Source organism: Arvicanthis niloticus, chromosome 2, assembly GCF_011762505.2.
Source record: "Arvicanthis niloticus isolate mArvNil1 chromosome 2, mArvNil1.pat.X, whole genome shotgun sequence".
NCBI classification, from domain to species: domain Eukaryota; kingdom Metazoa; phylum Chordata; class Mammalia; order Rodentia; family Muridae; genus Arvicanthis; species Arvicanthis niloticus.
The window spans coordinates 44,995,428-45,009,327 of NC_047659.1; the positions used below are offsets into that span (position 1 = coordinate 44,995,428).

Genomic DNA, 13,900 nt, shown 5'->3' on the forward strand with positions numbered 1-13,900 from the left:
TGCTTCTGCAAACCCAGTGTCTCTTCATCAAGCCAGTTAAACAAAGAAACCTTGTCCAAAACAAAGAAATACAAGAACCCGTGCCAGAGATTGCGTTCTTACCTGCTGACCCAGTCTACAGCCAGGCTTTCAGCACGTTTTAACCTGTGGCTTATGATGGTCTCCCGGTTTGTCTTATTCAAAAACATCCTCTCAATGATCTGCTTCTCTGCATCAATCCAATACAGCCTCTTTTCTACTCTATCAAAGTCCAGAGCTACAGCGTTGCCCAAGCCTTGCAAAACCAGGGAGTACGACGTGCCGTCTGTAGTTAGGTTTCTTATATAGTAGCGGTTGCTAAAGATGAGATAGGGCTCGATGTTGCTATTCTGCCGGCAGCTCTTCCCATCTGGCTCTCGGATGTAGCCAGGGGCACACTTACAAATATAGGAGCCAACCACATTCTCACACTTCTGGCTACAGAGCTGGGGTGACTCCTTGCACTCATCAATATCCACGCAAGTGCGTTTGTCAGACATGAGCTTGTACCCAGGGAGACAGGAACAGTAGAAACTGGTTATGGTGTCTGTACAGTTGTGGTCGCAGCGACTGATTGAAGAATCCTGGCACTCGTTAATGCCTGCAGGTAGAAGACAGTTACTAGAGAACCTAAAATATCAGCCATAGGCCCTTAATTACACTCAACATCCACACTCCTACCATGTGGTGCCAGTTCTTAGCAAATCATAACAGAAGAGAAGCCACTGGGATTTTCAAAGAGGCCACATTGGTCATTCAAAGGTCAGTATTTTTTCAACTTCCTCCCCAGCTTAATCTTTTTCTCCCATTATTTAGAGAATTTCTTATTAAGTTTCTATAATCAAATGAACTTAAATAAGGCATATTTAAACCTGGAGAAAAACAGAGTTAAGTTTCTTATCTAATAAGGCTGTTTCTTATATAATAAAACTTCTTTTTCCAAGTTTACACAGCATGACTGAAATGTTTAAATACTCAAATTGTATATATGAATATGAACCGTATGATATGCATCAATAGCAGTCATAGATTTTTACAGGTTCTTCAGTCACCTGCACAAAAATTAGAGAGATATCTAGCACACTCTACCCAGCTTAGCCCTTCACCCCAGATCTTAACAATTACTGTGACCAGTACTTTTAAGCAGACATAGTCTTGAACATTCAGCTAAAGTTTCCCAACTGGGACAAACCACTGTGTGCTCATTTCCCAGTAAGCTTAATAACAAATTAGAAACAGAAGGCAAGGGTGGCCCAGTGTGCTCACGCCCTCCACTTCAGTGGTGTGACACTCGTGCCCTGACTAATCACAAGCTACCATTGTGATATATCCATCTGCCTTATGGGGTGGGATGAGCTCAAAGATAGGTCCCTCACAGTACTGACACTGTAACAGGTGGCCAAGCCCACCCGAAAAGTAGAAGGACATACACTTAATGAATGATAGATGCAAAATCCATGATCCAACCAAATCTGCTGCAACTGTTAACTTTCTACACAATCCGAAACAATTCATCCTCTAGCCATCTGCTAGAAGGAGCAATGTGTACTAGCTTACTAGGAATCCTGCTGGCTATGAGTTTGGTTGTTTGATAGGCTTGCAAGAGAGAATTTCCTTTTCAAGTTGAACATTAAAATTGAGTGATGCGTCACAAATGGTTTGGTTCCTGCAGAGAGCACCAGGTATGAGGGCCTGTAACCCCAGCACTTGAAAGCCTTCAGGACTGTCTTGAGCTATACAGTAAGATCAGGTCTCAGAAAAGGTCAGGGTATGGTGATGTCTGTCTTAAATCCCAGCACTTAGGAAGCAGAGCCAGACAGTTCTCTATGACTGCCAGGAGAGCCCGGTCTACAGAGTGAGTTCCAGGCCAGTCAGAGCTACAAAGTAAGTCCCAGTCTCACAATAACAAAATTAATAAATATGTGAAATAAACAAAAACAATATAGTACATAAACCACAATGAAACTCTGTCTTCATTAAAACTAATATTAAACACACACACACACACACACACACACACACACACACACACGAGTCAATTTGGCAAATGTATTTAGTGAAAACATTCAATGACCAATGGTGAGAGGAAAAAAAGAAAATGATATATTTCCTGCTTTTAAACCATTTGATTTTGTTGTTGTTGTTGTTGTTGTTCCAGCCTCCTAAAGACGAAAATAAAAAGCAAGCCAAGAACTCGCTCTGAGGACCCTGGGAGAACCTCCATGTTCTCTTCCTTCTGGAGCAATTCTCTTAAAGGACACCCTGAATATTGCTCTGCCTGGTATACCAAGATACCTCTTTCTATTCATAAGGAAGCAAAGATTACTATTTTTGTAAATTTTCTTTGCAGAAGACACAATGGAAAAGTCCTGGGGGACCTTAAAGGATTGCCATTGTACACGGTTCCCCCCCCCCCTCCGGTACTCACCGCAGCCTTTCTCGTCACTGTTGTCTGAGCAGTCATCCACATGGTTGCAGACTTTCCCCATCTCGATGCAGTGCCCGTTGTCACACCGGAACTGATGAGGGGGGCATGTGGGTTCTGGGCTGTGACATAGGTGCTCTTGCTCATCCGACCCATCTCCGCAGTCATTGTCCTCATCACAAACAAAGAACCTAGTGATACACCGCCCATTCTGACAGGTAAACTGATCTGAACGGCAGGGTGGGTATGAGCAGCCCCTCTCGTCACTGTAGTCCCCACAGTCATTGCGCCGATCACACCTGTGTTATGAGACAAAGGACCATTTTAACAAGAGACCATTTTAACAAGATTACAGTGCCTTAGCTCTCTACTTCCAAAATAGCCATTGACCCCACCACCACCAATCTCCAACTCTGAAACAATTTGGCCATCTGCGTGGCTTCTTCTGGTGCTGGTGGCTATCAATATGAATACAGGCTTATTCACCCACTGTTTTGTAAGGCAAATTACATGATTCATACATTTGTAACTCATGGAATAGCTTTATGGACACTGGAACTAACCAGACAGACACATTGTATACAAGTCATGTATACAACATGAATGCTGTGTCCTATAAAATTTTTATTGGATAGTGTCTTTTCAGAACACCTATTTCTCCACTGGGGTAATGTTTGGGTTGGTAAACCCCTTCATATAATTCTATAATGATAGGTGAGTTAGTTATGGTAATGGGAAGGAGATCAAAAGCAGTAGATTATCAGGAAATAATGGCAAATTTGCATGTTGTAGTCTTAATTCTGGTACCTAACATTCCCAGGTCCTAAGGATGACACAGTTTCCTGAGATACCATGAGCCATACTCATATTCAAAGATCCCATGTTTACTGAACAGGGTCATGTGACAGTTTATCATATGTATGAAAGAATTCAGGATAAATATAGACAATGCTAATATGTAATAATTCAATTAAATGATGAAAGGAGGCCCAAGAGCTAAGGGCAGAGTGTCGGGAGATAGTTAGACATCAAAGATGAATCTAGACAATTTTACGGCTGTGCACTGACCATGCCTGCTAACTAGAGCTGCCATTCATACGCCTAGGATATCACCAATACAATTTAAACTGAAGGCACATGCATAGATCTATGAAGAAAGCCTTGGTCAAAGAAAACAGACTTAGCCCACTTGATTTTCCAGAAAATCAAATAATTCCCAAATGATCTGAGACATCAGTGTCTCCCCTTAACTAGCTTACTTCTTACACAAGGAGCAAATCACCAGGTTTCTGGAACAAGTGCATCCCGTTACTCCAGCAAGCACTCCTGCCAGAACCCAGTCTCAGCAAGCACCACTGCAAATGTGTCAAGAAGAAAACTATCCCCTTTTCCCACAGTGTCAAATGGGGGGAGCACACACGCCTCCAGGCTGGAGGTTTTACACTCCATTCTGATGTCACTTAGATATACAGGATCTGGGCCCTATAGCCCAGGTTTCCAGAGAACAGTGTTATTTTGTTTTGCTTTCTTTTCTTATTCTGTTAGAGCACTGACAAAAGAAATTCAGAAAGAAAAAAGAAATATGAGAAGGAATAAGAAAATGCAAGAATAACAGGAAAAGAAAGAAGGGAAGAAAAGATAAATATGGCCAAAGTCAGTTAAAACTTGGAAGTACAGAGGTGAGAGAGCAGGGAGACCATAGAAAGGCAGGGTACAGGAGTGGGATTGGGAGACCAAAGAAAGGGAGGCAGAGATAACCCAGTCTAATCAAAACAAAGCCTTGGGTTTTCAGAATGAAAAGAGCAATGGAATTGACTACTTACTGAAACTAGAACAGAACTCTTAACCAGACAGGGAAATGGCTCACTCTGACTGCCCAAATAACAACCCGCAAATACGCTTTCTACTTTCTGTCCTTACTCACTGCCACTCACCATACTGCACGCTGAGACCCTGCTGGTGATGTTTCAATGTTTATAGCACATGACTGGTTTTTACTCTCCAAGATACTATCATACATAAGTCTTGGCCATCCTGTATTCCAGACTGATCTCAGCATCTATCAATGGGGCCTTTTCCCCAAGGCCTCTGCTGCTCTGACCTTTCAATCTCCTTCTCTACCCACAGAAGCCTGATGGTTCCTGGTGCTGGAAAGAGTCCCTGTGCTTTCTAACCCTAGAGTAGACCCCGTATCTCTGTTTCAGGTCAACATATCCAACTGCCTGGAACCTGCATCTAGGGAAGGACTACAACATCAGCAAACTCCTTTCCAGGTTGTTTTATTTTGATCGAGGCTTCTATTAGTGTCTTTATTCCTCTATAGCCAAAGATTTACTACATACGGTAGTACGAGGCTGGACACTATGAAAAACAAAATTCATTTTAAGAGACCCATTCGGAGAAAATGGTAAGAAACCGCACCACAGGGAATCACAAGATTCCCCAAAGCATCACGCTGTGGGGCTCAATCTGTTTGAGACAGTGTCAAGAATTTGAAATGTTCTATGTAAGAATCATTACTTCCAAATTTAAAAAAGAAATAAAAAGGTTTTCAGAAGCTTTAGCCTTCTCACCTGACACTCAATATCAGTTGCCTTGACCCTGAGCAGAGTGCACTCTTTTTCTTACAGCAGAGAGCAAATACAGAAACAGTTCTTAGAGCCATGCTTGCCCCCAAGTGGAAGACGAGGAGGCGCAGCAACTAATGTCAAGTTAACTCCATTCATTTCTCTGCCCCTCGGTGGAAGGCCACAGTATGGCTTTCATAAACCCTGGGATCTTCTTGGATCACGTCATCCATAAAAACACATAAATAACCACATCAGTATGAAACCTGTATTAATATGTTACATATGAAAACACTTTTTCTGACCTGGATTTCAAAAGAATCCAAACATTTCCATGAATAACCTAGAGCATCATGGTCACTAGCCCCTGTGATCGTGGTCCCTAAATGTGTGAGTCAGCCCCCGTGAATATTTAGAGTGTAGAAGGATGTGTTTGAATTCCAGCTCACCTGAATGATTGCCTGATGCACCGTCCATTTGCGCAGCTGAACTCTCCTGCAGAGCAGGTTCTCATGGTGCAGTTCTGCAGCTCATCCAGGGCGTCCGCGCAGTCTGCATCTCCATCACAGACCCAGGATTGTGGGATGCACCTCCTGTTTGGAGGTCTGCTATTTATACAGGTAAACTGAGTGCTAGAACAGTTCTGCAGCTCTGAAACCAAAGCAGACGAGAGCTCCTCAGAGCTTGGAAATGTATTCTTTATAATCTTTAACACGCTGACAAATCATATGGGCAGGGTAGTACTATAAATACCTCTAAAGGTTCTTTTTCAATTGTTTGACTCGGGATTTTTTCAGAAGCAAAACCTCAACATAAAAAAACTCTGCCTACTTTTCTGTGAGATTTACTTTAAAATATATTTTTCCCATAAGGCTCTGAAAAATGACTTCCATTTTTAAAATTTGAACAAATACCTTTTTACAATTTATTTATTCTCTCATATAGTATACCCTGACTGAAGTTTTCCCTCTCTCCCTCCTCCTCCTCCATTTCCTTTAGTAAAAGGGCAGGCCTCCCAGGGATATCTACCAAACATGGCAGATCAAACTGCAATAAGACTAAGCACCTCCCCTAATATTAAGGTTGTATGAGCCAACACAATAGGAGTTCAGGGATCCCAAAAGCAGACAAAAGAGTCAGAGATAGTTTATGCTCCCACTGTTAAGAATCTCACAAGAAGACCAAGCCACACAACTGTAACATATATGCAGAGGGCCTAGGTTAGACCCATGCATGCTTCCTGATGGACCATTCAACCTCTATGGATCCCCTATGAGTCCAGGTTGACTGATTCTGTAGGTTTTCTTATGGTGTCCTTGACCCTTCTGACTCCTACAATCCTTCCCCCCCCCTTCTTCTGAAGGATTGAACAAATATCTTACATTTTAACACCATGCCTCATATTCAACTGTATAACCATATAAGTACAAAATGAGATTAGTATTTTGGTGCCAATTTGATGTGTGAGAAAACAGAGTTCAAAATGGCTAACTGGACATCTCAAAGTTGGACAGCCAGATAGGTAAAGAGCCAGAAGAGAACTTTCTCCTCTAAATTAGAGGTTTTTGAATACATATCACTAGCACTGCCCAAACAAAGAGGAGAGTTAAGAGGGGCCAGAGTTGCCAGAAAGGCAACTAGGAGGGAGGTGAGATACTGAATCAGAATCGTTCACATCTTCTTCAATCCATTGCAAACAAGACGTAAAAGGAAAAGGGAGAAAATAGTTCATGTAAGTCGTTAACGACAGAACAGATGTAGAGCTCTGGACACAGCAAGTCAGTGCACTACCAAATACAAGCCTCAGGGACCTCGGTCCTTACTGTGCAACAGTGCTAACTAAAGCCCCTCAGGGATCAACTCCATGTTTTGCTGGCAATAATTAAAAAAAAAAATGTGGTACTAGTATTATGAGAGTAACCACTTTTTTCTATAATTTAATATAGTTTTAAGAAAATTTTTGTACAATATATTTTTATCAGATCTTCCCCTATCCCAGGTACTCTTAGATCCTCCTCATTTTCCAAATCCACAACTTTATGTTTTCTCTTTTTCTCAAACGGGGAGGGGGGGGAGAGACAAGAAACAAAAAGTTTAATTAGAGTCAAAAAACAAAAGGCCAAGACAAAAAGTCTCAACAAAGCAAAATGAAACAAAAGCACACAAAAATTCCATTGAGTTCATTTGTGTTGATCAAAATACACTGTTTGAAAGAAAAACGGAGACAGTGACACTCAGTAATGAACTCACTGATGAATACTACAACTTCCCAACTCCATCATAACTCCCAGGGTGATTGGCTGCCACTGTTATCAGGAATGACCAGCTGAGTTCCCATCACCTACTCTAGAAATGTAAGACAGAATTCCCATTAGCCAGATGTGAATGAGCACCTAGACACTTTGCATCACTGTAATATGCAAGCGATGGTGTCCAACAGCAGGAAATAAAGGTAACATTCTATTGATGTGCATTCTTCGTTCAACAGGATTTTCTGATAACTGGGCCCTCCAACCATGAAAGTCAGCTCTGGGTTTCCCTGGAATGGGAATCTACATAGGAGTTATCCGCCTTCACTTACGACAGTGATGCCTCTGGTCCTCGTCACTCATGTCTCCGCAGTCATTATCACCATCACAGATCCAGCTACTTGAGATGCACCTGCCATTATCACAATGGAACTGCATGGCCGAGCAGCTGTTCGCAGAATGCCCTGACAAGAGAGGAACTACTCTCAGACTGGAATGGCTACTTTGTAGTCTCCAGCAAGGACACTCAAGCACGGTTTACGTCAATGAGAAGCTTTTTCACATACACATCAGGAATACATGAAACTTTACGGCTGTCAGAAGCTTTGGATTGATTTTACAAATGATTTTATGAATGTGGTAGAAAAACACGAGAGGTCTTCAGGACAGAAGTAGAGTGTGGAGAATACATCATCTCTGATACATAGAGAAGGCTGACAATGAACTGTATACAGACTCAGGGAAAAATAGTGAGCCAAAGTGCAGGTTGTAAGATAATACTTACTTGAGTTATTACAGTAGGGAGGTGCAGTACACAGCTACTAATTGCCATCACTATGACTTTGGTTTGAAAATTCCTATTTGTATGTTTGAAGCAATAAGCGTACATTAGAGTTAATTTCAAAGTTATAAACTCACCTAAAAGCTGTTCTCTCCTCTCTCTGCAGATTCTCAGACTCTGTGTACACCTTATTTTCTACACATTTGTCAGTGTTGAAGTGAGGATACAAAAGCAAAAACCAAAAACCTGGCCAAGAACTGCTAGCAATCCGCCATAGAATTAAACTTCGTAGAACTCTATGGAAACCAGCATGAATTTAACTCTAAAACTATGCTAATGAACCCTGACAAGGACTTTATATATGATGTTACACAGTGTAATAATACAAGAGAAAAAAAATCAATCTAAATGCTTAATAATATCCCAATCTGAAAAGAGAAGTATGAAGACTGTACATGAGACTTTCTCAACTCGGTAGTAGACTACTGAGGTGGCCTTGTAGCTCCATGGTCTGCTGTGCCTACTTGGTATTGCCATTCCACCATGAAACAAGAAAGTAGCCATGGATGATCTGTGACAATGTTCTTCTATATAGACAAGTCACTGGTCTGTAATCATACTTTTCTATATACTACATAGCAAAGATTTTCTGACAGATTAAAAAAGCAATTTAGAAATTACATCTTTAAGTGCTTACAATTACTTCTACTAAATTTGCATAGATGCATATAAGAATTTGTGACAGTAAAAAGCAAGCTTTGAATACAAATAATGAACATGGACTTCCAGCTGCCCAACAGGGCCAGGGCACCTCACTCCACAAGTTAGTATAAGAAGAAATAAGGTATGCCTGCTCTGAGCCCTTCCCCTGTGTATATGAAGAATCCAGTCACTTTTGAATCCTCCTACTGTCTTAAAAGGCTCCGACAAAATTCATAAACTCCAACTGAGGGCCAGCTGGAATTGAGCTGCAAGCCCGACAAACCGCTGGATGCATCACACCATCTCAATGTATCAGCATCAACTAACAGCCTCCATAGCCTCATCAGCCGTCCACTGTGCCTGCACTAGCGGCTCATTGATGAGCATCTACTGAACACATCCCTTCTGGGAGCAGAAGCCGGGAGAGCAAGTAGCCAGCAGTGTGGCTCCAGCATTTGATGTGTGAGAGGGGCCCCAGCTGCTCTAGCTGCACACTAAGCTTCCCGTGGTTGCTGACTCTTACCACAAGTGTCAGGTTCATCGGAGCTATCCGCACAGTCGGCTTCGCCGTCACAGAACCAATAGCTTGGAATACACCGCTGAGGGGAGGTGCACCGGAACTCATTGCCACGGCATGTGTGTGAGGCTGGAGGACAGGCAGAAGAGTAAAACACAAGCAGGCTCCCATCTGTTGCCCATCCGCCTGTATCCTTGAACTGGTTAATTGCTGCCACTGGGAAAAGGCCTTGTCTATACCTTTCTATGGGGCTGCAGGTCCGTAAGATACAAGAGGGAAATATTTCCCAGTTCTCCTGAATTTTTATTCAAGACTCCATAAATACAAGATGTAAGTTGTATTTGCTAGAACGTACCTAGCTGGGTAAACATTCTTGGCTGTTCAGCAAGTTCGAGACAGGAAGATTCCTGCACACTGAGTCCTGTCCCAATAATCTATTGATTTTAATTAGATTTTAAAATATCAAAAAAAAAAAAATGTCATCATGCTTTAAAACTGTGTGAAATAAGTCTTTATTTTTTTAAATTTGGCTTATTTTGTTTGTTTGTTTGTTTGTTTGTTTGTTTGTTTGTTGTGTTTGGTTTTTTTTTTTTTCAAGAAAAAGTTCCTAGCCCTGGCTGTCCTAGAACTTACTATGAAGATCAGGCTAGCCTCAAACTCACTGAGGAGATCCTCCTCCTGCCTCTGCCTCCCAAGTGCCATGATTAAAGGTGTGTGTCACCATGACTTGCTTGACTTTTTAATTAAGTGAATTCTATTGAAATAATGTTATTCTCAATTCTGTCCCTTACCACAATTCGTTAATCATAATTCTCAAAAGTTAGTAAAATTCTCACCTATTCACTGTAACTCAGAATTGTTAGGGTAGACGAGGGAGACAATTGCTTTTGATCTTTCTGTTAGCCTCTAATGGGTGGGCACAAATACTGGAATGAATTTTTGTCCTCAATGGAGTCTTCTCTTCCACCCTACAAGGCTCCCCCTTGCCTGGGCCATAATAATGCCAGATGGATTTGCGGGTAAACACTTGTTAGCAAAGCAGTCTCCAACCTGCCCAACCCTGCGTGATGCTATAAGCCAAAGTCTTTGGGCTGCTGTTATTATTGATCAGGCAAATTTTTGTGATAACCTTTAGTTTCCTCAGGATGAGATCAGAAATTCAGCTACAAGAAATTGGTAAATTTCTTAAAAGATTATACTAATTATACTCAAAATTATTAAATTAAAAAAAAAAAACCCTTGTTCACTTCCACTGTTCATAGAGGAAATTGTTCCGGCAGAACTAAGCTACTCAAAATCATGACCATAATATTCAGAAATAATAACTTTTGATAATACAAATACAGATTGAGCGTTAAAGGCCTGGGTTACTAACAGGTTTCCAAAAGAATATGTTTGAAGCGGGAGACTTCTCCCAATACTCCACTCCTATCTTAAAGCACTGCCTTCCACATCTACCAGTATTCTATCAGTATTCTATCATCTATTCAGTATTAAATACTGGGATATTTCTGTGCTGCCCGGTCACTCATCTGGAACCACAGAGGGCAAGGCAGCTTTATCACACTCACCACAGTAAATGGGGTTCTCGTCGCTCCCGTCTCCACAGTCATTGTCTCCATCACACAAGTAAGCTCGGGGAACACAAATATTTGTAGTCTGGCATTTTGCGAAATCCGGCCGGCAAGTGTGGGGAGCTTTAAAAAGACAACCAAATAGACAATTGGAACAGAACTACCAAATATATCATAAACAACGTCGACATTAACAGACCCAGGAAAGGATCCAAATCAGAGGGCCAAATCAGTTCTAAGTAAGTACAAAGGCACAGTTCAGGCTGGTGGTGGTAAAGAGAGGCCCAAGTTGCTTCCGAGGTAGCAGAGAAACATGTTCATGAGGTGAATTTTTTAAAATAGCAGATATATACAGATCCATCAAATTAAGCAAACAATTCAAATATTAGGTAGATATATTTTCATAATCATTTATTTGACTATTACAAATGATTTCCAGAAAGCCATAGATTTTATGAGAAAAAAAATCATCTCCTGTGTCCTAACGTAGGACCACAGATCCAAAGGAAGGACTTAAGATACACTTACGGCAGTTTTTCTCATCTGAGGTGCCATTATCATAGCAGTTGTTTATACCATTGCAGACATAACTGAGAGGAATGCACCTCCCATTGCTGCAAGTGAACTCTGTGGTGCTGTTGCAGTTCCTGAACAGGCATCCTGCCTCATCGCTGTTGTCCCCACAGTCATTGTAATAATCACAGCGATAGCGGTATGGCACGCATCGTCCATTGTCACAAGTGAAGGCTGTTGATGGGCAAGTGTGAAAGGCTAGGAGGAAAAAAGGACATTGGGAAAAGATGCCTTCTAGTTACAATTTGTAATGTTAACATTGTAACATTCCTAGGGTTACAATTTGTCTTGCAGAGAAGATGCCTTCCAGTTAGAATTTGTAACGCTAACATTGTAACATTCCTAGGGTTACAGTTTGTCTCGCTTCTAAGACAGAAATGCCTGAAAGTCAGACTGGATACACAGTGCTTTTAAAGAAAGAAAGCATTTTAAGTGATCAATGGAAGTCACTTCATTTGTACATAATTCCCAAGTATATCTCAAATGCAGAAAAGTATGCAAAAGCACATAGCTAGAGAAAGGTGCCCAACTAAAAATCCCCTTGAAAGCCCACTGTGTCCTACTCCAATGACATAAAAGCTGAAGAGGGACAGTTAGGAACAGTGTAATAAAATGATAATGGTAACCCCCTGGTGCCCTTAGTGCCATATTGTCATGCTCCACAGCCTGCTCTCTTGCTTCTTACAAGATCTCTGGTAGCCATTGTTTTATAGATGGGCTACCTGAGCAAAATTTTCAACCTCTACGGAGACTAGAAATGTTAACACCAGGATTTTAACCTAATGACTTTGCTCATCTACACGGAGGTGCTTAAACAGAAGCCTGGGTTATTAGAGTGAATGTTTTTGACTCCAACAGAAAAGCCATCCATACACAGTGTTTTGTGCCAAACAGTTACACAACGACATCTTAGCTCCAAACACCAACCCTGAGTCCAGCTTACCACAAACTGTGGGCAGCTCATCACTGCCATCACCACAGTCATTGTCATTGTCACATTTCCATTCCTGAGTGATGCAATGCCCATTGAGGCAGGTGAACTGTAACTGATTACAGCGGGCACCTGTGTCCACCACGCAGTACTTGTTATCATTGGCCAGATACCAGCTGCCTTCGTGGGGACACTGACACTCAGCTCCATTTGGACCTGGGGCAGAGAGAAGCAAAGCATGACCATAGGAACCTTTCTTAGACTGCTCCAGAATGGCGTTTATGACATCTTAGAGATGAAACACCATCTGTGATGGTTTGTATATCTCAGCCCAGGCAGTGGTACTATTGGAAGGTGTGTCACTGTGGGTGTGGGTTATAAGACTCTCATCCTAGCTGCCTAGAAGGGAGTATTGTGTTAGTAGCCTTCAGATGAAGATGTAGGATTCTCAGCTATGCCTGCACCATGCTTGCCTGGATGCTGCCATGTTCCCGACTTGATGATAATCGACTGAATCTCTGAACCTGTAAGCCAGCCCCAACTAAATGTTGTCCTCATAAGACTTGCCTTGGTCATAGTGTCTGTTCACAGCAGTAAAACCCTAAGTAAGACATATATCAAGATTCTGTCCTGAAAAACGTATCATTTGTGCATATAATCACTTAAAATAACTAAGACATTATCTACCTTTTGACTATATTCTGACCTCTTTTTTCATTAAAAACAACCACTCGCTGCCCATCTATACAATGACTCCTATGGAAGAATTCTCAAAGTACAAATTTCTATGCAACTGTCTTCAATGGGATTCATAGTTCGACCAAACTAGAGATGACAGCTCCTAAACAGAAATTAATTAATGGAATTCCTATTCTAGTCAGAAAGCTAAACTTTTCATCTTACTCTTTCCCTTCAATAAGCTTCCACTTAAACTGCCTTTACAAAGCTAATCCATGTAGAATGGAACAGCAACCCACAATACAACCCTCTCAAAATATAACTCCTAGTCCACTTGATAAATAATCTGAAATCGAGAATTTCAATTTCTTTTTCTTCTTGAAGGTAATATATCCTTGCAGCTTCCCTCACCAAGTGTCTTTATTGTTATGGCGGTCCTTTGTCATTAAATTTCTGTTTTCATCTTCCTGCTCAGACCCCTTACCTGGAACACAGATATGGCTGCATCCTCCATTGAATTGTTCACAAGGATTGCTACACTGTTGCTGCTGGGCCTTGACAACTGTGGAAATACCACTTGGCTGGGTGGGCAGACGAGTGGTCATTGTGATCAGATCTGACCCATCATATTTGTTAGCACGGTAGATTTTTTTGGTGTAAAAGTCTGTCCAGTAAATGTACTGGCCATAGATAGTCAAGCCAAAGGAATGGAAGGCAGTGCTGACTACGACTTCTCGGTTCGAGCCCGTGAGAGTACTGCGCTCTATTTTCTGCCTAAAGCAAAGAGAAAGACAATTGCTAAATGAAAGAAATAATTATAATGGTTAGGCCTGCTTCAAATGCCTAGTCAAGTAGTGCAGACATATATGGTGCATGATATGTATC

The 13,900-nt window shown here is 41.5% G+C and overlaps 1 protein-coding gene across 2 annotated transcripts in view; it reads right to left on the reverse strand.

Annotated features, from left to right (window-relative positions):
- Positions 1-13,900, reverse strand: part of Lrp2 (LDL receptor related protein 2) — a 160,701-nt gene that overhangs the window by 41,708 nt on the left and 105,093 nt on the right. For both annotated transcript variants that reach the window (XM_076928864.1, XM_034495021.2), the window contains exons 42-50: positions 13,500-13,789; positions 12,350-12,553; positions 11,362-11,604; positions 10,831-10,956; positions 9,266-9,388; positions 7,592-7,723; positions 5,460-5,661; positions 2,447-2,742; positions 103-619 (exon numbers count right to left, since the gene is read on the reverse strand). In XM_076928864.1, coding sequence (XP_076784979.1) covers positions 103-619; positions 2,447-2,742; positions 5,460-5,661; positions 7,592-7,723; positions 9,266-9,388; positions 10,831-10,956; positions 11,362-11,604; positions 12,350-12,553; positions 13,500-13,789 — 2,133 coding nt within the window. The remainder of the gene's footprint in view (positions 1-102; positions 620-2,446; positions 2,743-5,459; positions 5,662-7,591; positions 7,724-9,265; positions 9,389-10,830; positions 10,957-11,361; positions 11,605-12,349; positions 12,554-13,499; positions 13,790-13,900) is intronic.